We start from the raw sequence: 24479 nt of genomic DNA on the forward strand, positions 1-24479 counted from the left end.
GGTAGGTGGGTTGGCGTTAATGGAATTACTTTCTTTGTATAAGGCATTACTATGTCCGATTACTCCCTTATCCCAATTCGTATAGACGATCTAAGTGTGACTTGACAGACATGATGAAACCTTTCCTCCATCCAAACCAGTAAAGTAAATCTACAAGCATAAAGCATAGCGAGCGTATAAACAGCCCTAGCCCTCCCTGGTCACCCTCCACAATCCATCCATCCTTCCGATATAGACAAGTGGAAAAAAGAAAGAAGCCGATGGGCGAAAAGATGATACACACACACACACACACACACACACAAGTAAAGACACTCCTCCTTTTTTGCTCTTGTCCCGATCACACCTTCCCACCCACTCGCTAACCACTTCTCCTCCCACAACCTTCTTCAGTTTAATAGTTAAAAACCATCAAACTAGGATTCAACACCAACGGCGTCAACGCATGACTAACCAAATTAACCGCCAACGGGACAATAGCCGTGAAATCGTTAATCTCCCACCCTTTCGGCGCCCACTTGCCCAAGTACACCATTCCCGCCGCGACCAGGATGACAAAGACATACATCCACTTGAACGTCTTGAGGATCTTGGGAATCTCCTGGAAGAAATTTGAGTTTTCCTTTTCCTTGCTGGTGGCGCCCCACTGCATGTCGATATGAAACAAGTGCGCCAGCAGGGCCGTGGTGACGTGGAAGGACAACCCCCCAAAAAAGACGGTCAGCATGGGCGTCCATTTGAAGTTTTCGCATAAACTGGAAAGTAAAGAGCGGTCGCCGGTGCGGTACCGCAAAGCGGCAAGCGCGATGTGGCCCATGATGTTGAACACGACTACCAGCGAGACAAAGACTTGCCAGGAGGACATGTAGGCGTGGTCCAACGTGTCGACGAACCAGCCGACGAGAAAGTAGTTGAGTAAAGTGAGCATGAGGGCCGAGGCCAAAGCGAAGTAGGAGCAGATGTAGGCGAAGATGGAGATCTTGGACGAGTACATGATGTTTGACCCGAGAAATGTGTAGAAAAGGGGTGTAAAGGGACCCTTGAAGATCCAGCGGTGTAAGGGGTGGAAGATCATTTCCGATACGCCGTAGGCGTATTTTTGCCAGCGGGCGATCTCGTCGTAGATGGTTAGGGATACGCCCTCTTGGAATTGCGTGCCGTGGTACGAGGCGATGCGCACGATGGAGCCCTTGATTTGCAGGCGGAGGGCGATGTCGAAGTCTTCGGAGACGTGCGACTCGGACCAGTAGGCTGTGTAGTCGTTGGGTTCGGGGACGCCGACGTCTTGGACGGCTGGAGATGGAAAGATGTTTTGTTAGTCGTGGTCGAGAGGGGAGAAAAAAAATGGGGGAGGAAAAGAAATGGAAAACGTACCTTGCCAGCGGAGAAAAGCGTTGTGACCGACAAAGGGAGCGACTTCGCCTGATCCGATGGAGAACCGAATGGCTGTGTAGACGAGGTTGGTGAAGAAGGTGATGCCGTTCTCGAAGTAGTCCCACGAGACTTGCATCACGCCGGTGGAGTGTTGGACGATGGCGACCTCGGGGGAGAGGAACATCTCGGCGGCGCCGTAGAGGAGGCAGTCGACGGGCTGTATTTTCGATGTCAGTTACGTTTTAATCAAAGAGAGAAATAAAGTCAGAGAGGGTACTCACCACACGGGTATCAGAGTCAACAATGAGAATGTACTCTCCCATCCTGATGTTACCAGCCGCTTGAGCAAGCGGGTTCTCCTCGAGGACTCTCGCAAGAGCAGCCTGGTACATCTCCTCTTCCTCCTGCTCGTCGACGAGGTCGGTGCCCTCGGCAGCGAACTTGGCATCCACCATTTCCTGGAGGTACTTCTCGACCTTCTGGGAGATGTTGAGAGCAAAGTTCATGTTGGAAGCCTTCTTGAACTTGCCCTTGCGGACGAAGCCGTCGTCACCGTGCTTGGGGCGGGCGACCCAGCCGATGTGGTTGTCGTGGTAGAACTCGATGCGCTTCTGGGCTTCCTCTTCGGAGAGGACGCGGAGACCGTCGTCGTTGATGAAGATTGATGCGGAGCCTTGTTACACTCAGTCAGCTTCGGTCTCACTACCTAGTTAGACGGGGACGGGGACGGGGACGGAGACTACTCACCACCATGGCTCTCATAAAATGAAATAGCCGCCTGCAAACTCCTCACAGTCGGGATGATAACGCTCTCCATACCCTCCTTATACACCGGCATCTGAATCGTGATATGCGGCGCCGTGAACCCGTCCATGTACGCCCTCCTCAAGCTGGGCTTGATGCACGAGTAGAACCTCGAGTTGGTATGCTGCCCACCAATTGGGCCAACAATCTGGAACAGGTTCGAGAAGATGACCTGGAAGAAGAACAGACTGACACACAACAAGAACGGCACGCAGACAATCAGCGCCAAGCGCGTGTACGTCCCGTCGACGACGCACTCGATCAGCAGCTGCGAGATGTAGGTGCCGAAGAGAAGGACGATGCCCAGACACATGGCCATGCCGACGAAGAAGGCGCTGGTGCGCTGGACGGGCCGCTGGAGCGACTCCTTGGCGTCTACGGACTCGTCCTTCTCGAGCTGTTCGGCGCTGTCGTTGGGGAGGGCGCCCATGTTACCAGGTCCCGGAGTCGATGGCTTCTCGGCCTTGTAGATGGACGTGTTTGTGGAGAGAACCGAGTTCGGTCGGGATGGAGCTTGGAGATTCCCAAAGGGTAGTTCACCGGTTCCCCAGACCTTGGCTAGCAGCTTCGCCTCGATTCGGGCGGCGGTGGGCACTATCTGCAGCATATCATCGTGCCATACGAGCAGGATGCGTTCTTGTCGGACCAAGCAGGCGTACTGAAACTTCTTGACGTTGGCGGGTACCATGCTGTCGAGCGAGTCGGCGATTTGAAGTTGAGAGCCGTCCATGAGCTTGAGTTCGGATTGGTTGGGGCCGAGCGAGGCGAGGATGCCGTTGGGCGCGTCGAGCATATCGAGCTTCATGGTGAAGGCGATGACGAGGTTGAGTCTTTGCACACAGGCAACAACGGCCTGTGACAGAGTCTCTGGGTATGTGACATATTGTCCTCGAGACTTCTTGTACAGCACTCCGTAACCATTTGGTTGACTCCTTTCCTCCTCGGGAGGCATCCATCCGGCCTTTTCTATGTGCTTACCGAGATACTTAATAACCTGGTAGAAGTTTAAGTTAATAATTGGTCTTCTGAGGTCAATATCCTTTGATGACTTACTGTCTTGAACTTGAACTCATCGGCATACGTCACCGGTGTCGATATCCCCGTCTGATCTGAAGCCACCGACAGAGCACTGCCTGACGCAGTTTGATTGTAGAAAGACTGGGGGCCTTGGAGTTCCGAAGACGGGGGAGTATCGACACCACTAATCGGTCCATGTTGAAAGTTCGATCGTAGTGGAGAGTTGAGAGGCGACGGGAAGTCTGATGGTGTAGAAGAAGGATTCCTCGAAGGAGGTAGAGGTCGTAGAGGGAAGTCCTTCCCCCCGTTGTGTGAACCTGCCATCTTGATATTAGATCCTTGTCGAACCAGTGACGAGTGTCGATGATGATGGACTCGTGACTTGATGACGACCGAGTGTTAGACCAGTAAGTGAACGAGCGTACGAGTCCAAAGAGAGACTCTAGACTAGATCGAGATGTTGATGATGTCTTCCTCGCACATGCCCAAAAGTAGGTGAGGGTGAGAGTTGTAAGAGATATTAGAATCCTCCGAGTCCGCTATTCTAAAGAGTGAAAGTGGGTTGTCAGAGGACAGCAGCGTGAAGTGAGGATATATCGACGAGGGAGGGGCGAGATGGAAGCAAGCGAAAGAAGAAAATAGCAGTGGGGGTTTTCGCTCATGGCGGCACCGGCATCGCCTTCTGTCAATGTACCGGCTGTTCTGGCTCAATAACCGTGATAACGGGCTGGCTGACTTTTTGGTTGGGCGGTTTGCTAGGGGGCAATTCCCTATCATCAGGTATCAATGTCGCTTTACGATATCCCGTATGGCCCACAGACCTTTTCGATGGGAGACCGGGGTTTGTTTTCTCGGCGTAGCAAAGCGAAGATGGCAGCGGTAGGGCAGTCCAGGCAAAGTCCCGTAGCCGTTCCAGCCCATAGGTGACTCTTCGGCAGCTGCCTGTCGAATCCCAAGAGAATCCAGCCCAGTCCACCTTCTCAGCCCATGGACCAGGGCATCACAGCTTGGTGATGGATTTTCTGCACATATCCATTATGGGCTTCACGGGAAGATGGTTGAGTGCGAGACTAGAGCCCAGAACCCAGCTGTTCGGGTTCAGAGCATTGCATATCGTTCGAGTTCCCACTTGGCGGAATCGCCGTCAAATCGAATGTGGCAAAAGCTCCTTGCTTGCAGCTTCTTCGAGATAACCATCCAAAGCTTCCATCCCGAGGGAGCGGATATGAGGTGCCGACAGGAATGTTGTGTATGTAAGTGCTCGTTTTTTCTTTGCTTTATCTTGAGCCCTCGGTGTTTTCCCACATGCTGCGAGGTTGGCATAGGCACGAAGCCGCCAACACGATTCGGGGTCAAGTCTCTTTGCTCCGGTAGCGCCTTACGGTGTGACATGAGGAGAGGGGCATGGTTGTGTTGTTCGTTCCATTATTGCTATCGCTCGTGGGTATTGGGCTGGAAGCTGGCCTCGCGTGATCAAGCGACGACAACAGGGGCAAAAGAACAGGCCAGACAACGGACAACGGACAACGCATGGCAACAAACGCCTTTTTTGTTCAAGCGTTTGTTCTTCTCAGCTACCGACGGATCCCGTATGCTATTCCTGTTGTAGAAAGTTTGCTGGGAAGTTGAATATTTGCACAATTTCTGCCCTCGGGGTGCTGCTACTGGCTGAGATTGTTGCCGCGGTGCCGTCGTGATGGTGGGTAGATCATCAGGGGTAAGGAACGTGCTGGAGAATGTTTGGAGCCGCCTCAAGAAGCGAGTTATTGAATTGAGTTCCCAATTGGGATTATGAAAGGCATGTTTCTACCCGGTGTGGCTTGAGAGGTAAGTGCTGAGTAACCTTGCACCGCTCAACGGAAGAGTGACTCTGGGAGAGGAGGGAGGACAAGGGAGCATCCGGAACAGCGGGAGCATGGTGACGTCCGCACGGTTGGTACTGTTGTCAGAGTACTTTTGTGTTCCCAAGAGATATGTACCCCAGGGTTCTGTCACCCTGGGTATCCTGTCAGCTTTTCGGAATCCCTCCTTCACTCGCAAACCGACGAATGATATTGGAGAAGCACGAGATGGCGAGAACTGGTCCCTGCAGGTCCCTGATCTGCCCTAGTGGTGGATCTCACAACGGATCTCCATCTGGGGATGACTGAGATGTAGTTCGCTTATCGAGTGCTGTTCTTGATGGTGATTGGAGGGCACTGATGTGACTTGATCTTTCTGAGGTTTCCTAGTTCTCAGGTCGTTGAGAGCCCTTGTGAACTGCCTAGATTGAACCCTTGCGAGCATCTAGACCCCTAATGACAGGGAAGTGATAACCGACCCAAGTGACTGGAAAGAGGTCCAGCTCTCAACGTGCTGTTGAGGCAGTGCCGAGGATAACTAGAGAACAAACACTATTCTTCTGGGTCTAGCCAATTTTAGAAGCGTACAGCTGCATGATCGTATTGTTGTACCTATTCAAAAACATGGGTTATGTGTGTTTCCGTGATATTTCACCAGTGTTTGCATATTCGTCGGTGTGTCTGTTTGTCCCATTGTTGTTCTCTTTTCGCTTTCGGAATCCGGCAACGGCTTCCAGAGAATGTTGACATGTACAGCCGCAAGAGCCGCTCGTGTTGCAATTTAAAAATGATGCACGTCCTCTTCTCGTTCCTGCGTCAAGCCGTGCCGCCTTCGAAGCGCTGTGTGGGTGACGGTGGTGTTGTGGTGATACCTGTGAGGAAGGGGGAAAGGTGAAGTGTGAACGAGTAGAGATACTTGATAGCACTGTCCCCACTGCAAAGTACCGAGACATTCTCAAAGTGGGTCATTTTGAGAAAAGTACCGGTACGTCTCTCAGATGTTGCACTAAGACGATTACAGTGGATCGCATCTCGCGCTAACACGATTTAGTCGAAACCTTAAGCCACATAAGGTTTTGAGATCCCTGCTTGTTAGCTGAAGATGCGACGCTAACGTTGAAGAAACCCTGGCCGGACCCCGGAGACTTTTCCAACGTCCCAGGTCTTCGGTTGACTTGTCGCAAACAGAACCTTTGAAGCAGTGATGAGGGGTTCGTCACCCGATCCATTTTGCTACACTGTTAGCCAGTTTTTCTTTTTTCTCACAGTGGGGAGATTGCGACTTCAGCCTGGGGAAAATCAATCATGTGAGTCTGGACCTCTTAAACTCGGATGCCCCTGTCACTCCCATAGTTCTGTGCCATGATGGACGACGATGACGGTACCACTGAAGTGTCGGAAATGGAACCGATGAAAATCACTGGATGAAGATGTGAAAGATCTTCGAGCCTGGATCCCATACATCACCGGTTACACAAGAGTGACTGGTTGAGATACTGTAATAACTGAACATGAACGGCATGAACGGACCGTCCGCGCGGATCTTCACGTCCCGCTCACCGCTCAAAGGGCTGTATCCAGTATTGAGAGGGCGATTGGGTGCCAACTTTTTCCGCCGAACCGTGTGGCGTCCATCCAGATCGTGAGCCGAGAGGAGAAAGAGCATTGCCAAAATAGGGGGGGAGCATCCGAACCGCGGCACCGATTTGGAAAGAGGTGGACTTCTCATTGGCTGCAAATATTCTATGTTGTTCGTCCGTTGTGGGTGTGATGAAAGATTGACGCCGTGTGAGTTTTGGTCAATGAGCGTGTCGGTCTGAGGACATTCCGGTTGCTGAAAGCAGCACTCACCGTCGACGTTAACTGCCTGAGGCATCTGTAATTGACAAACAAGATTCCAAGTGATGACGAGTAACGATCTTGAATAGCTCCTCTGCGATCCATGTGGTTGACTGAAAAGGGGGTTGTTTTGCTCAGGTGTAACCTGAAGAACATGAAAGGACGGGATGATAAGACAGGAGGAGGGACACTCGAATTGACCGAGTTCATTGGTGTTTATATCAAACTCAACGAGAACCTTGGAAATGCACCTCGAACCAGTGTCCGAAAAGAAAAGAAAGAAAGAGTCGTTGTCGTACGTGGTCGGGCGCATCATGTCGCCGTAGTCGTGAAAATAGTGTCACAAAAACAACAATAGTTCAGTCCATCGAGCAAGCCATTTTGGTTCATTCAGGTCGCGCTCCTGCCTAGGTTTGTTGCCAGGCGCCTCCACTTGGTTGGGATGAGTTGAACTCCCAGTCGCGGCCGGCAAAAAGGCAAAAAGGGCAAAAAATAACAAAAAAAAGCCGGGTTAAGCACACAAGTTGCAGACCGTCATGGGATCGAAACCACACTCTCTCTGATTGCTGGCCATGGACTGACCGCTATACCAAGCAACCTCCTGAGGTGGACGTTACTGCTAGACCCCTCCCAGCCCCGACGGTAAACGGTACTCGAGAGGTAATTTATATAGGGCATCCATAGCATTTCCAGTGGTAATTGAAGTACTATCTATACACACTCTGTTGCCCCTCATAGTCTGTGTCATGTTGCTTGACGTAATTCTTTCAATGCTTCCAAAATGTTCAGAACCCGCATAGACTACCTAACCAGATACTCCATCCATCCAACCTTGATTCTATCGCCGCCCCATCACACATCACAAATTAACCCAGGCATTAGAGTTGTACAAAACAGTCTAGGAAGGAATAGGAAAAAGTACGTCCATGTCATGTCTAGCAAGCACCCTTCTTCCACATTTTAACCGACTTCACCGTCATACCGCGCTGATCACCCTCTCCCCAAGTAGGCAACCACTGATCAGCTGCCGACCAGAAGGTCCACTGCGCGTTGGTGGCCGAGTCAAGCCAGGGTTTGTTTCCCTTGTTGTCACTGTCATCGTCACCACGTTAGTTATCACCTCTTTCACAGCAAATCGGAGAGTAAACTTACGGAAACCACCCAATCTTACTCCCCACCGCCACATTCAAAATCAAATAAAACGGCTGATCAAACGGCGCATTGCCCGTCGTGGAATCACTTCCCGCCCACGGATTCTCAAAGAGGGTATCATTCTCCTTCATCGTCGAGAACTCGCCCTTCTTCCAGAGGTCCTCTTTCGCATCAAACCCGACGTGCATGATCTGGGTGAGCCGGTTGTTCAGGTAAAAGTATATGTACTTCTCGTCCCACTCGAGGCCGAACGTGTGGAAGCTTTCGGAGAAATCGCCGCGCTTGAGACGCTTGGCCGCGGTGGTACGCCAGTAGGCGTCTGTCAAAGTCGAAGGACCCCAGTGCAGGGAGCCGTAGTATAGGTCCCGACCGCCGGCTGGGTAGTCGTACCCGTTGCCGCGCGCTTCCATGATGTCGATCTCGCCGGAGCGGGGCCAGACGCCGTAGGTGGAGTCTTGGGGCATCATCCCTGAATGTTGTGATTTGTTAGTATGGTGATGATGGAAAGACGGGGGAGGAAAGGGAGAAATGGAAGCTTACAGATGGCGGGCCACAGCCAGTCTCCCTTGGGAAGCTTTGCAACTACCTCGACACGACCGTACCGGAGTGTCTTAGTGTCCTTGGTGACCAGGCGAGCGGAGCGGACGGGTGGGATCATGGCACCCGTCTTTGGGTCGGAATTAGCAATGCAGGAGGCATTGTTTGTGCCCGTGCAAGACTTGTCTTTCCTCAGATCGAGCGTGTAGTTGGCAAAGAGCTGGTCGTTGCTGATGTCCGTCGTCTCGTTGGTGAGAGTTGGGACAATGTGCAGTCCTTCGCCATCGATGTACGAGTTCTTGGGATCGGTGGTGGTCCAGTCGAAGGACCCTGTTCCGAAGCCATCGAGCTATGGCAACCAAGTTAGGATGGTGTTGTTGGAAAGTGAACAACAGGGCCTTAAACATACCGTCACCATGTGCGTCCACACACTCGTATCCAGCGTCTTAAAGTCATCCTCAAACACCAGACAAAACGGTCCAGTCTGGTATTGCCTGATGCCCATGAAGCAGATGAGACCGGCACCCGCCAACCCGACCAGACACCAGGCGATCACGATCCAGTTGTTCCACCTGGTCTTCTTCATAGCCGGGTCAGCAAGCCATGGTTTCTCATACTCTCCTCGGAGCCGGTAGCTCTTGAACTTCCTCTTTGCCGCCCTCGGAAGTGTTGCTGCTGACTGTCTCGAGGAAGTATATATCGATCCGGGTCGACTTGAATCCCACCCAGCGGCGGCACTGTTGACATCTAGTCCTCCATGTCCTCCGCCGGAGCTATGTCGGTCCCGGTTGCCGTAGGAGGATATTATCTTGGCGGTGAGGTCGTTGGACATTTTGAATGGCGTTATGGTTCGACTCGTCAAGGCGAGCGAGTTTCTATCGATAGCCCTCAAAATGAACAAGAGTGAAGAAAAATAGTCAAAAGAACACTGTGACTGAGGTTGGCAGGATGGAGCCTCAAGTCCGAGGGAGGAAGGGAAGGGGGACAACGATCAACTTTTACTTGTAACCGTCGTAGGACAAAGTTCTCTCTCTCTATGTTCTATGAAGAATTTTCGGTGAAGATGACGACGCGGGATGTGTTGACTGTTGTTGCTTCTCTTCTCTACCACGAAACAGCCATGGCGATAACACTGATAACGGGCTGATAGGATAGGCACAACATGGCCTCTCTTTGGACAACCAGAGAAGTTGACCCGAAGAAAAGGCGTTGGTTTGACAAGCTGAGCAAGCCCCAATGCCCCAGTGTCCCGGGTCTGGGCTGTCAAAGTTGCCATGCTCTTCCCGAACAAAAATGCCCCGCGCTGCTGTCCAGGGTCGGGTTCGAGCCAAACATTGCCTGTTTCGAAGGCTCAGCCAGGCCGCCCGTCTTGAGAGAATGTGTATCGGCCAAGTCGGCCTAGACAAGGCCCGTCCGTGGTTGATGATCAATCCATGGAGTCGGGATTCCGTTGGTTAAAGCGATTGACCGTACGAGCGGGAGATGCGATACGGGATACCACTCGGACACAAATTAGCAAGCAATACCGCAGTTGGCAACTTTCCTCGGTCCATTTTTCTGCTCTCTTCCGTAGTCCATGTCCACGGTGTAAATGGTCCAGAATGTCGTACTATGTAGGCGGTTGCCAAGAAAATTGGGTGGTGGTTGCGAGAACAAACAAAAGTTTTGTGGCGTCGACGACAACAGCTGAACCATCAACCACACGTCAAGGTACATTTACGACCAGGACACAACGACGATTCGTACCGATACACTCACTCTCTCTGCAAGCCACAGTTGGGGAAAGGTGGGGAATGGCCTTATTTTCTTTTCCTTGTTTCCAATGCGCAATGCGGTTTATGCGAACGGTGAGTTTGATCGTTTTTTCTGCTAATGGTGGGTGGTAGTGATCGATTGAGGTTATGCAGGTACAAGCTACTTGACCACTCACCAGTCACCACCTTCTTTCCATCACTCAAAGATTCAACAACCAAGAACACATCATACCCCTTAACTGAAAACTTTGATGACAGGACCGACATTGACGCCTTCCATGTGTACCTCTAGGCATGGAGAGCAAATTGGAAGGCGGTCTGCCAATTATACCTTCCATTGCTACCGCCATTGTATCAATGAGCGGGCGGCTGGCTCTTTCCAGTTTCCAGTTTCCAGACCATTCATTATTCTGAAAACCACCAACAGTAATAATCCATAAACATTATTTTATGTAATCTTCCTTCACATCTCATTCACACATTGCAGTGGCTTGATATCGACATATCGCACATCCGGATCTCCAACTGGGATTGGATCCCATACGAGCCTCTTTTCTCCCTTCTACAGTGCACATTCGCCTAGGCCTAGTAGGACTGGACCGCGAATGGCAATATCACCACGGCCTGGCTATAATTCAACTACAGTGCAGACACTCGATTACAGTGCGAACGTCAACCCGAAGCCCGGGCCCTAAGCGAAGCATGTAGCTACCTCTACAATGTCTGTGTCTTTTCTGCGGCAATTGGACCCTCCGGTTTCTCAAGGAAACCCATTAGCCGCATTCAACATTCCATTGAGGTGGGATGTGTGTGTGAGTGGTCCAGTTCCGTCCCGTCTCGGAAGTCTATCCGTTTTACACCTCGATGAGAATATGTCTTTGAAGCTCCAGTCCCTCTCACCTCTATTATTCTACTTCCATCCCCCGGACCCAAGCTGGACTCCGGGGAAGCGAAAGATCAGATATCGGAGACCCGCATGAGTGGAACATGCTGAGTGTGTCCAAAATAGCAGCAAGCGAGGGCTGAAGGGCTAGCTACCACGCGAGAAAGAACACTTCCATTTCCATTGGGAGTCCTCTGGCGCCTGGCTCCGGGAAATCATCACCGATGACAGATGACATGACACTTCAGAGCTGGCTGCTGGCTGGGTCTTTAGCTGGCTGACAGACACATAGCATTGTTGACAACTCATGGAAAACTTACCATTACCATTTCCATCATCTCACCATCATGCATGCCCAAGGAGGTAAGGGAGAGAATAGTGTCCGGTGTCCAGCGCAAGGCATAAACGCCCAACCGAACACCACGCCATCACCACCGCCCAAAGCCTCATCGATGAAGTCTGACAGCTCAAGCCCAACACCACGTTTATTGCCGGCTACCCCGACATCTACTGTGTGAACTGTGAAGCCGCCAACGACAACTACGACAGCTGCAAAGAGGCTGCAAAAATCCGCTTTGGGCATCTTCCGTCGCCTAGTCTCCAAGTGCCTCTAGCTCTTTCCGTGGGCGCCTCCTTCACGGGCAGCTATCCCCATTCATGTTGTTTCTCCCACATTTTGTGGGACTATAGCCATAATGTGGTCTTTCTGGCAATATCAAAATCCTGCATTGGAATTGTGAGGTGGTGCTATGTGGCTGGTCATTTCCACAAAGCAGGTCGGCGCGCCAACGATGCAACCAGCGCGAAGCCTTTTCCGGACTAGACGACGGCCGCCTTCTCTCAGTCAGTCTCTTTCCTTTCCCTTTTCCCTTGGGAGACACTGCCGAACCGAGCCGATGGATGGCCGTAAGCCACTCAAGGCTCCGAATTGGTCGGCTCGGTCGAGACTCCGTATTCGATTCGCCGGGCTGGGCTCACTTACACTATTCGGTCTCACTCACTCAACCGCGTCTGATGGCGTTTGGATGGGCTGGCGGGCGGCTCTCTCTCTGAATGCAGTCATCGTGATCGATCTTTGTGTTGTGTTGGACCTTGGTCTCGTATTCCCCTTCTTTGCTATAGTCCTCCTCGAAGTATAAGATCTTCCATCTTTCCCAACCTTCCCTCTCGAAAGTTGAAAAGCAATCCAGTCAAGCCTTCAAGCAGCCTCATCACAATCCACATAGGCATCTATCCTTCTTGAGCACATCTTTAGGTTTCTCCTCCCGACACCTCACTTGGCTGTTTTTCAAAATGGTTCGCAAGAACATCATCCTCTCCTCCCTCCTCCTGGGCCTCGTCTCAGCCTCGCCGCTCCACCAGAAGCGCCAGGAATTGCCCTTCGAGAGCTATGACGAGTCCGTGGCCGCCGGGGCCGACTCCACCGACGCTCCCCCCGTTGGCGACGCCGTTCCCCAGACCGTCTCGACCTTCGACCCCGATGCCGTGGCCGAGACCGTCGTGGCCACGGTCGTCGACACTCCCCCCGCTGAGGCTCAAGCTTCCACCGACGCTCCTCCCGAGGTCATCACCGTCACAAACCTCTTGAAGCGCACCGACGCCCCGGCCACCTCGTGCATTGTCCGCACCTCCAACGGCCCGCATGTGTCTTCCCCCGACACCCCCGAGGCCTTCACGAGCTATGCGGACTTCGCCACCGCTGCCACCGACGCTACCAAGGCGGCTAACGTCCCTTCCGGCTACGCGGTCGTGCCTAACTTCGTCAACCTCAAAGCCGTGGCCAAGGACAAGTCGTACATCACCTACACCAGCTCCAAGCTGAGCTTCTACGACCCCAAGAAGTGCGCCGCCATCTGCGACACCATGGCCGGCTGCACCTCGTTCAACATCTACTACGAGCGCGTGCCGCTCGAGATCAGCAAGGCGACACAGGTGCCCGACGCCGCGCTCGGCTGCCCTGGCAATGCCGACGCCACCTCGGCCACTCTGATCAAGTGCGCCTTCTACGGCATGCCGCTCGTCGCCAGCACGGCCACGGAGGTCTACCAGTTCCAGGGCAAGGCCTTCAAGGTTGTCCACGCCGGCTCCACGGCCTTCACCAAGTCCGCCGGCCCCTCGGTCGACGGTTTCCAGGGCCCCATCACCTTCGGCAACAATGGCGACGCCTCCATCAACGCACCCGCGCCCGTCATCGACCACGGCTACCTCCGCTCGCAGACCTTTGGCACCAACGTCCCCTTTTCCCCGGAACTCTGCGCCGCCAGCTGCAACGCCCAGACCGAGTACAACAAACTGCACAACATCAACAAGGGCCAGGCCTGCGTCTTCTTCAACGCCTACATCTTTTACAAGAACGGCAAGGACGGCGTCTTCACTTGCGCGTACTATGGTATCCCCTATGGTGCCAGCTTCGCCAAGAACAAGGGCCAAAGGGACAACTCTGGCAACGTGTGGACTGTCGGCAGCAGCTATGGCTACTACGCTCCTGGCTTCTATACTGCCAAGTAAGTGGGACGCGCGGTCATCAAGACCACGACCACGACCACTTCTGTCTCGATTCGGTTTCGTGGGATGAGAGGGATGATTAGACGGTTGGAAAGATCGGATGGGTAAACGAATGAGTGATGCTCGCTTGGATTCTTTGGCTCTTCCCGTTTCTTACAATCATTAATGCTCGGTTAGCTGTGCGAACAGTTGACACTTTTGGGTTTGGGTTTTGTGCTTTAATAGTTAGTTCTAATACATACCGTCGTTTGGGCCCATAAACTGTTGTCGTCAAGGTTGATTTTTCTTGTGATGTCCTTGTCATTGTCATTGATCGCCGCGCTTGAATGCCTATTTGGGAGTTGTCAGTAGACTGATTATAACGGTGTTTAAGGTGAATGGTTTTGACTTTGAGGTGCTGTCCGTGAGTGTCAAGATAGCATGACACCAAGGGGCTGCTGGCTTTGAAGTCGCTTGACTCTGGAAAATGACCACCAAACTCCCTTTCAAAGCCATTTTTTCTTCATGCCTCTCGCACTATTCATCTCATAATTCTCAGTTGTGTCCAGGATATTCGGCAATGGCCATGTAATGTCACCAAGGTGCCAGTCTCCTGAAGTCACTTGACTTTGAACATAAACGACCATATTGTTGCCAATAACGTTTACATCATTCCTCCCAAAAGTTTTCTGTTGCGTCTGATCTGCCATGACGTCTTTTACCGTAGACAAGAGTCAAAATGTGAAGTTGATATCTCCTCGGAAGAATCCGGATCGTCATTGCAATTACCCAAGACGTGCAGGTGCAGCATATCATCGATCGGGGCCCCTTGCACACCGTTACGAGCTCATCCAACAGTTCTTTCATCAGCACCCAGGCACCCTACGCGAGCCCGCGGCATTTGGCGAACCGATCTTCAGGTATGTTGGTCTAGTTGGGGAACAATGCTGCCATATCATTTCCCCGGATAATCGACAAACTTGACGATTGTGCCCAGAATAGGATCGCCAGAAGGGCATTTTCTGCGTGTTTTCCTCGCGGCAAAGCAGTCTGAATAACATGCAAGTGAAGAATGAGGAGATATGACCAATCTCCCCATTACCGCTCTGAAAATCATCATCACAGCGGTTAGGATATTGCACTGACAATCCAGTCATAGCCACTTGGTAACTCCTGAGCATTATCAGAGACAACTAAGGATCGTGTAAAGTCTTCAGCCTCAAAACACACGGAAATGAGCGACAGTACAGAAAAGGAAAGAAAGCGGCTCGAGGACGGGTTGAAAAGGGGGGAGAGGCAGAAGAGTCGCGAATGGCTGTAATAATGCAGCAGAGCAGATGGGTGTCAACAGTAGGGGGCTAATGCAGGAACGAACACTTCTCTTCCTCTGCTCAGTGGACGACAGCGCCTCACGCCGCACGCCCGCAGACTTCACGATGACTTGCACAATGTGAGGAAAAAATACTTTGGCCAGACTGGCTGAACTGGGAGTCGTTAAGCGAACGCGGATGCGAAAGGTAACCCCGCTCGCTGTCTTTGTTGCCGCTTTTTTTCTGGTTCTTGTTTTCTGTGACGGCTTCTCGCAGTGCCGGTGGTCGGCGGTCGGGGATACGGGCTGGGCATGGTCTGGGCATTGGAAGAGAGGCAGAAAGAGAATTGAAGAGGTGGAAAATGGTGCAAAGTAAAATGAAGCAGAGACGCCACGCGCCACAACCCGACAAACGGTCCAGTGATGTTTGTGTGACTGGTACGTTGAGGCTGAGAGGAACAAAAATAGGCGGATAACACTGCCCGACTTCGTTACCAGGTAAGTTGCTTGCCGTTGGGTGGAAATGGTGGGTGGTTAGTGGTGAGTCGGTGGTTGACTTTGTTGTGGAAAGCGAGAAAGTCGCGATACAAGACAAGGGTCGAGGAAAGAAATGGGGAAGACGTCTGGGCGCTGCGACGAGATACAAAGTACCGGTACTTTTCACAAGTACCAATGCCTGCCCCTGCTCTACACAGTAAACCGGGGTTTTGACAGGGCAGGCAATCCCAGACCAGGCTAGCCTGAACCGGGGTGCATTGTGGGTCTCGCCTCCACATTCAACCTCGCTAGTCTTGGCAGTCACGTCTCGCTTTCTGCTGTCACTCTCAGTGCTCTGAGCTGCTCCTCCCTTGTTGAGGTTCCTTCCATCTTCACGGTTGTCACTTCCATTGACAAGCTGAGCCCGGCAGTAGTGAAAATTCTGTTCGTTCCATTCAGCCACGCTTCAGACAGGCTACTGCCAGACCACTCCAAGACCAGTCAACATCCGGGCGTTCGAAGAGACTCGTCACGTAAACAGGTCAACCACACAACGAAGCGATACCAAGCGATACACCATCATCATGATAAGCAAGCGCTCGGCTCTTTCGCACACACGGAATACTCCGCCCTATCATGGTTTGTTTTCGACCGAGGTATCACATCCCGTTGAGTTGAACCCATGGAAAGATCAAGATCCAGAAGTTGTCGAAATGCCCTTCAGCTGAGCCTCTCTCTAAAGGAGGATGCCATATCAAGAACCCAATTTGCCTTCCCGCCGATAGTTTGGGGGACGAGCAAACACCGAGTTGGCCACTGTCATGAGCGTTTGCTGATTGACATTGACATGTTGATGTGTCACTGTTGAGGTGGCTGTCACCCCGGAGATCACCCCGGAGAACCCTTCAAGCACACCGCAGGCACACCTCAACTTGTGGTAATGACGGTGCAAGTTCTGGTCCCTCAAGACTTCAAGCCACGCCCGCCACCCCCTTCCTTTGGCTGGCTGAGAGACAGATGACACACAGAAAGGGTCTCAAGCGCACGAGGCGAGAGTGCCATTCCAGCAAGTCCAGCAAGTCCCGTTTCGGGCTGAAGACAGGCTCGGATATGCTAAAGACAGCCCGAAGAGGGTTGTTCACATGATGTATTGGCCAGCTGCAATGGAAAGGCCGAGATGGCCATAACTCTTCGGTCGGGCTGACCATCACCCGGGCGTTGGAATGCAATCGCCGTAAGCCCCTTCCGGAGCCCCCTCCGGTCCCAGATCACAGACATCTCTGGGCGGCTTCTCCATCTAAAACAGAGACACGGCTATATGAGATTGTCTCTCCCATCCCCTCCCGACCCGAGATCTCACTCATCCTTCCACTTCTTTGTCAACACCCCGATCCGCACCGTCATCTCGACGACTTCGTGTTCTTGTCTCGCAAGAGCCGATTCCGGTTGACTTGGACACCTCGGCATCACTTCGTCATTCCCCCAATGTGGTAGTCAATCGTTTACTTATTATATTTTCCCTAAAATCGGGATAGCCTTGTGGATATACCCGAACCTACAGTCTTTACTCATATTTCCATGACTTGATCGACACACTTATTGTAATATCCCTTCGCCAAAATGAGGCCCCTAGGTCTCTTACGCTCGTTTGTGAGCCTTGCGCTCTGCACGGCAACATGGGCAATGGATCCGACAGATACCATTATGGATGCCGGTACGTCAATTACTATGCCCCCTCAACAAACGAGAAATGCTAACGGATCAACCTACAAGACTCGGCTGCTGTTGGCTATCTCCCAAACCACAACATGGATCCGGCAACCATTGAGGGAGGCGCATTTGGCCAGATTTGGTCCTTCACAACACCAAAGAATCCTCTCAACCAGATTGAGCAGTTCTACTCTAAACTCTTAGTATACACACCAAAGGCCACGGGAAAGCAAACCGTCATTGCCTTCTCAGAGCAAAACCGCATCTACGTTCTCGATGCGGTGAACGGCACTCTCTACAACAGCCGTGATCTAAGCGAGCAGGATCCCGCCGAAGCCCCGTTTATCGTCTCCGACTTGGGCAACTGCAACGACATTAGCGGAACAATCGGTATTACTGGCACGCCCATCATTGACCCCAACACAGAAACCATCTACTTTTGGGCCAAGGGCTACAGGGATGCAACCACGAAAGGCTGGAAGAACGGCGCCTACCGTTTCCATGCCATTGATGCATGGACCTTGCAAGAGAGGCCTGGTTTCCCAACCAATATTGAAGGCAAGTATGCCGATAACGACAAGACCCGCTACTTCACCGGTGGTGGTGTTCTTCAGCGCACCTCCCTAAACCTCATCAACGGTGTGGTTTATGCTGGTTTTGGTGGCCACTGCGATTTGTTCAACTACACCGGCTGGGTAGTTGGCATGAGAGCTTTTAGTGGTGAGTTCGTCACCGCTTATGCCACCGCTGGTGGAGATCGTGCCCCCAAGCAAGATGGCACCTGGGATGGAGGCGGTGGTGGCTGCGGTATCTGGCAGAGCGGTGCCATTCTGGCCTCAGACAACCCGAGTCGGCTCTTCTTCGCTACTGGAAACGGCTACGGAGTCATGGCGAATCAACAGTTAGCCGCCAGCGGTAGAATCCACCTCGACACCCTCTCCGAAGCCATTGTGAATATGGCCATCGATCCAGCCACTGGAAAGGTCACGCAACAAGACTACTTCGAGCCATACACTTACCAAGCTATCGACTCTGCGGATCGTGACTTGGGCGGCGGTGGTGTTTCCATCCTGCCATTCGGAGGCGGCGGTGTCAAGCAGCTTGCGGTAACAGCAGGCAAGAACGGCCAAGCCTACATCTGCAATGCTGATAACCTGGGAGGCTACAAGATGGGTGCCGGTGGTGGTGATGCCATCATCCAGACTATCACTCCTCCCCAGGGTACAGCCATGTTTGGAAACGTTGGCGCATATCCGCTTGAGGGTGGCTACATGTACATCACTCCTGTCGGTGCCCCGACTTATGCCTACGCTCTTGGTTACGACTCAAGTGGAAAGCCGGCCTTCAGTGTGGCCGGTTCGACTCCTGACAAGTCGGCTGGCAGAGTCGGTACTGGATCCGCAACCATCACCACTCTCAACGGCCAACCGGGAACAGGCATTCTCTGGATGAGTGATCCTGACAACGGCATCCGCGCTTACCATGCGGTGCCACGGAATGGGCAGCTCGTAAAAATTCCTCTTCCCGCTACTCCAGTCTTGTCCAAGTTCCAGCGTCCAGTCTTTGGCGATGGACGGTACTACACCAGCACATACACCGGACAGATTCTGGCTTTCGGGTCCCCTGTCAAGTTGCCTTTTGACTGCGGTGGTCCCTTCAACTTCGGAGAGGTCCCCATCGGAACATCCAAGACGATCAACGTCACTTGCACCGCCAAGATCAATGTCAACCAGATCACCAACATCACAACTGGCAACCCCCTATACAAGGTATCCTTAGTCGATCTCGCCCAAACCGGGGTTACTGCTGGCAAATCTTTTACGCTCTCCATCAAGTTTGATTTGAGCGGGTACACGTTGGACTCTGGCAGCACAAGCTCCCCGACCATGCAACCTGGTGTGCAATCCGGCTCTGTCACCCTCAACACAGTCAATGCTGTTACGGGTTATTCGACTGCACAGCCCCTTTCTGTGACCGGCAACACAGTGACAGACGGACCCTTTGCGGCGATCAACCCCAATGCAGTCGATTTCCAACCACTTGTCATTGGCTCTGCCTCTGCGGAAGGAGGATCGCAAAACACTGTGGTCATTCAGAACTTAGGCAAAGGACCCATGAAAATTCTTGGGTACGCTTTCACCACCGATGGCCCTAACTCGGCAACTGCAAAGTTCACGAATGTCACCATCGATGGCACTCACACGAAGCTTGATGCCGACGGTTACTTCACTGCTGAGGACCTGCCTGAGCTCGACTCTACTGTCGCCGCTGGATCATCTGTGATCATTCACATGACGTTCCTTGCTCCCAAGCTTGGTTCCTTCTCTACCACCTTCACTGTCTTCACTGACGGTGGCATGGCCTACTCTGTCTTGACCGGATCCGCCAACTCGCAGCCCATTGCTCTCCTGGAGCATTCCACCAGCGAAGGCGGCTGGGTAACGATCCCTTTCTGCAATGATCCTACTCAAACTTGCACCTTCAACATCGACATGGGCACTTCGCCTGGTCTTACCAACACTGAAGTGACCATTCGGTTCACGAACAAGGGCGGTTCTGATCTGATGATTGACAAGTCCAAGCCCCCTATGGGCTCTGTTCTGGGTGCCCAAAACCCAAGCAGCGATCTCTTTGAGGGCATGGTTATCAAGCCTGGAAAATCCGAGAGTGCCACTATCTTCTTCACCCCTGGCGCTGCCCCTCTCAATGCGGATCCCATTGTTTACTCTGGCGCCTGGACACTGAACGTTAACGATCTTGCCTTCGGCGTGCATGTCGTCAACTTCATTGGTACCCTACGGGCTACCAAAGTAGGTCCAACGCTGCCGGATGGATCAGCCCGCTTCAAGTATCTCGGCTGCTACAAGGACAGTAACGCCAACCGGCTTGAAACCACCCAGGCGCAGTTCCCTGCGGATAACGACAATGGAAAGTGCCAGCAGTACGCTATCACTAACAAGGCTGCCTTTGCCGGTACCCAGTACACCTATGAATGCTGGGTCGGCCGCAGCATCCCCCCTGCGAGCCTAAAGGTTGACGACTACCTCTGCAACACCTACATCTGCCCCGGTGACAAGTCGCAGTTCTGCGGTGGTGTGGGCAGCTACATGACGATGTGGTATGACACCACCGGCTACTTTCCTGAGAACGGTACTCTCGCTCCCGCTTTCAGGCCTCCTACGAACAAGGAAGAAGTTGTGGGTAACTGGGAGTATGCTGGTTGCCGTACTGACAATTCGGCTTCCCCTGCGACCAGAGCTCTCAATGACCGGATTGTCGGACAGTCCAGCACCAACACCGTTGAGAGCTGCGCCGCAGCTTGTGCTGGCTTCTCCTTCTTCGGTGTTGAGTGGGGTGTTGAATGCTACTGCGGTAATAAGCTCAACACCGGTAGCACCGTTGCTGATGAGAAAATCTGCAACTACGTCTGCGGCGGCGATCCGACTGAGCTATGCGGTGGTTCAGGCCGCATCTCGGTTTACAAGCAGAAGGGCACCGTCATTGGTAACCCATCATCAGGCGTGTCATCTTCATCCGCGACAGCATCCGGAACCGCTTCCGCCACTGCTTCTGCTTCTTCCACATCCTCATCTGCAGTCGCTTCCAACACTCCCGGAAACCCACAGTCTATCGGCCAATACGGGTTCTTGGGTTGCTACAGCGATGCTGTTGCCTCCCGTTCTCTCCAGGGCAAGAACACCCAGTCTAATGTCATGAATCTCGATGACTGCGCTACCTACTGCGCCGGATATAAGTACTTCGGTACCGAGTACTCGGCTGAATGCTTCTGCGGCAACGATCTTCTCAACGGGGCTGCCCTGGTCACCGACGGCCGCTGCAACATGCTTTGCAATGGCAACCAACAACAAATCTGCGGTGGTAGCAATGGTCTCTCCATGTACCAGCTCAACCCCAACGGCACCTCTAGCTCAGTCACCGCTTCCGGTTCTGCTACTCAATCAGCCACGGCATCTGGGACGGCATCTGGGACGGCATCTGGGACGGCATCTGGGACCGCCTCTGGCACCGCCTCCGGTACTGCTTCCGGCTCCGCTTCCGGTTCTAACACCGCTTCAGCAACCACCACATCCTCCGCCGCCCCAACCCAGCCCACTGTCTCCGTCAAATGCCCCGACAACAACAATGGCACCTACCTCTCCCTCAACGGCAAGACCTTCCTCCTCGAGTGTTTCACCGACCACGAAGCCGGCGACCTCGCTCTCGCTTTCGTCGACAGCTACGCTTTGTGTGCCGAGAAGTGCTCCACCACTGATTTGTGCATGGCTTTCGCGTACGTGCCCGGTGGTACTGGTATTCAGGCTCCGTGCTACATGAAGAAGTCGGTCGGACGTGGTTTTAATAACCAGGCGGTTTGGGGAGCTCAGATTATTGCTGTGGCTTCTAGTTCGACCACAACAAGTGCTGCTGCTGCGACAACGAGTGCGGCAGGTGCGACGGGCTCGACTGCTGGTGCTAATCCTTCTGGGTTGGTTGTGACTGGTTCGACTGCCACCGGTTCTGCCACCGGTTCTGCCACCGGTTCTGCCACCGACTCTGCTGCCGGTTCTGCCACCGGTTCTGCCACCGACTCTGCTGCCGGTTCTGCTACCGGCTCGACTGCCACCGGTTCGATTGCCGCTGGTTCGACTGCTGCTGGTTCAACTGCTGCCAGTGCTATAGGATCGGCTGCTACTTCTGCCACATCGGCGGCCGCCTCCGGTACTGCCGCAGCCTCAGCTGTCGCTTCTGGTTCCGGCTCGGGTGCTGCTTCCGGCGTGGCTTCGATAGCGGCCTCTACTGCGGCTTCCGGTATTGCTTCTGCCAGTGATGCTCCCTCGGGCAGTGTTATTCCTTCGGGTAGCATTATTCCCTCGGGCAGCGTTGTTCCTTCGGGTAGTATTGCTCCCTCGGGCAGTGTTGTTCCCTCGGGCAGCGTTGTTCCTTCGGGCAGCGTTGTTCCCTCGGGTAGTATTGCTCCCTCGGGCAGTGTTGCTCCCTCGGCCAGCATTGCTTCCAGTGCCAGCGTTGCTCCCTCTGCCAGTGCCAGCATTGCTCCCTCTGCCAGCATTGCTCCCAGTGCCAGCGTTGCTTCTAGTGCTAGTGTTGCTCCTAGTGCTAGTGTTGCTCCCAGTACTAGTATTGCTCCGTCGGGCAGTGCCGCCGCCTCGGAAAGCGTTGCTCCTACTGGAAGTGTTGCTCCAAGCGCGAGTGTTGCTCCTGTTTCCAACACCAGTATCGCTCCCACAAACTCTGCGAGTATCGCTCCCTCGAATAGTGCCAGCGTTGCTCCTACGAACTCCTTGAGTATCGCTCCTACGAACTCCTTGAGTATCGCTCCTACGAACTCTGCGAGTGTCGCTCCCACGAATTCTGCAAGTGTCGCTCCTACGAACAGTGCCACTATTGCTCCTACGAACTCTTTAAGTATCCCTCCCTCGAATAGTGCTACCGTTGCTCCCACGAACTCTTTAAGTGTCCCTCCCACGAATAGTGCCAGCGTTGCTCCTACGAATTCCGCGAGTGTTGCTCCCACTACGAGTGTTGCTCCTAGCGTTGCTCTAGGATCCAGCTCGTCCACTACTGCTCCTGCGGTTGTCAGCACCACTACTACTGCACCTGCCGTCACCTCAGCTCCTCCTACGGTTGTTAGCACCACCACCACTGCACCTACCGTCACCTCAGCTCCTCCTGTCGCTGGCACAACTACTACAGCCGCCGCGGCCGTCACTACTACAGCTCCTGCTCCAGCCACCACTACCTCCACTACACTTACCGTCACCTCAGCTCCTCCTGTCGCTGGCACAACTACTACCACTACGAACACCGTCTCAGCCTTGCCTACAACTGGCACGACTACCACAGCCGCCGCGGCCATCACTACTACATCTCCTGCTCCAGCCACTACTACCACTACCGCTACTTCTTCTAATACGAATACTATCCCAGCCTTGCCTACAACTAGTACAACTAGTACAACGAGTACAACTAGTACAACGAGTACAACTAGTACAACGAGTACAATTAGTATAACGAGTACAACTAGTAGAACTACTACAACCGCCGCGGCCATCACTACTACAGCTCCTACTCCAGCTACTACCACCACCACCACTGCCGCCACCACTTCCACCACGAACACCGCCCAAGCCTCGCCTACAATTCCTACTGTTGTGAACTGGGACTACCAAGGATGTGCCAGCGACTCCAACACCGCCGCGCCTACCGCTCGCGCGCTAAACGGCACCTACCTGTACGACAACACCGGCATGACCATGACCGTCCAAAAATGCCTTGACTTCTGCGCCCAGCAAAACTACCCTCTCGCCGGCCTTGAGTTCCAAACCCAATGCTTCTGCGGTCTCGAGATCAAGCCCGGCTACAGCCTTGGCCAAACCGGCTGCAACCTCACCTGCGCCGGCGACCCATCCACACGCTGCGGTGGCCGTGCTCGTCTGGACGTCTATAGACAAACCAATTACGTCACGCCCCGTCTCGTCAACCCGTCCGTCGTCAACGGGCGCACGGCGACGCCACAGGGCTGCTTCGTTGATAACTCGACGGCTCGTATCCTCAAGGGTCACACGTACACCAACGGCACGAGCATGACGGTCGAGATGTGCCAGGACCGGTGTCAGACGAGAGGTTTTAGCCTCTTTGGTGTGGAATTCGGCAAGGAGTGCTATTGCGGCAATTCGCTGGCGGATACGGCGGTTGCGGCGTCGGAGCTGTATGAGTGCAAAAGGTCGTTCTGCGTAGGTGATAAGACGGAGTTCTGCGGTGCTGGGTCGAGGTTGCTGTTATACAGCATTCAGCCGGCAGGGACTAGTAGGAGAAGTACAGGGAGGAGGGATGAGGGAATGGTGAAGGTGAAGTTGCCCAAGTTAAGGGAAAATGAGGAATCTGAATATGAGTTGAGCTGGGATGGCGAGGGAGTTGTGGGACAAGTGAAAAGAAGTGGCTCTGGGTGGAAGAGGGCTGAGAGGAGATGGAGACGTGGTCCTGGACGGTGATGATGATTTTTAGATGTTCTTTTCGTCTTCTCTTTTTTCCCCGTTACATACAACCGTTGTTGTTGCTAGACATGTGGATAAGGTGTGTGCGGAAGGGTGTAATAGTTGGTGGCTTGGAGGATAATTAGAGCAAAGGCAGCGTACGCATACACAATCATCTCCTAATCTAATCATACATGTTGTTCTAATTCGATGAATCTTGATACCATGTTCTTGCTTCGATATCACGCCGATAGATGCCCGAGTGTTCACAGTTTGTCAACCACATCAGATGCATTCAGGGGGAGT

At 53.1% G+C, this 24479-nt stretch overlaps 4 protein-coding genes across 4 annotated transcripts; 2 read left to right on the top strand and 2 right to left on the bottom strand.

Annotated features, from left to right (window-relative positions):
- Positions 1–163: 163 nt before the first annotated feature.
- Positions 164–3884, bottom strand: B0H65DRAFT_132849 (glycosyl transferase family group 2-domain-containing protein). The gene is made up of 5 exons (XM_062820832.1): positions 3232–3884; positions 2122–3172; positions 1656–2047; positions 1375–1591; positions 164–1293 (listed from the first exon to the last, which is right to left on the bottom strand). Exons 1-5 carry the CDS (start codon positions 3517–3519, stop codon positions 395–397), a joined length of 2847 nt encoding a protein of 948 aa, XP_062685042.1. The 5' UTR covers positions 3520–3884; the 3' UTR covers positions 164–394.
- A 3721-nt stretch (positions 3885–7605) lies between these two features.
- On the bottom strand, positions 7606–9696 carry B0H65DRAFT_132871 (concanavalin A-like lectin/glucanase domain-containing protein). Its single transcript, XM_062820833.1, has 4 exons — positions 8974–9696; positions 8568–8913; positions 8028–8496; positions 7606–7967 (listed from the first exon to the last, which is right to left on the bottom strand). The coding sequence occupies exons 1-4, from the start codon at positions 9394–9396 to the stop codon at positions 7811–7813; spliced, it is 1395 nt and encodes a 464-aa protein (XP_062685043.1). The 5' UTR covers positions 9397–9696; the 3' UTR covers positions 7606–7810.
- A 2678-nt stretch (positions 9697–12374) lies between these two features.
- On the top strand, positions 12375–13747 carry B0H65DRAFT_132905 (uncharacterized protein). Its single transcript, XM_062820834.1, has one exon. The coding sequence runs from the start codon at positions 12495–12497 to the stop codon at positions 13707–13709; it is 1215 nt and encodes a 404-aa protein (XP_062685044.1). The 5' UTR covers positions 12375–12494; the 3' UTR covers positions 13710–13747.
- A 3344-nt stretch (positions 13748–17091) lies between these two features.
- B0H65DRAFT_420899 (WSC domain-containing protein) lies at positions 17092–24191 on the top strand (the record flags this gene model as incomplete). Its single annotated transcript, XM_062824309.1, has 7 exons — positions 17092–17185; positions 17245–21216; positions 21259–21990; positions 22133–22136; positions 22187–22575; positions 22966–23142; positions 23329–24191. The coding sequence occupies 7 exons, from the start codon at positions 17092–17094 to the stop codon at positions 24189–24191; spliced, it is 6231 nt and encodes a 2076-aa protein (XP_062685045.1).
- Positions 24192–24479: the final 288 nt, after the last annotated feature.

This window comes from Neurospora tetraspora, assembly GCF_033439725.1.
Source record: "Neurospora tetraspora strain CBS 560.94 chromosome Unknown B0H65scaffold_2, whole genome shotgun sequence".
Classification (NCBI taxonomy): domain Eukaryota; kingdom Fungi; phylum Ascomycota; class Sordariomycetes; order Sordariales; family Sordariaceae; genus Neurospora; species Neurospora tetraspora.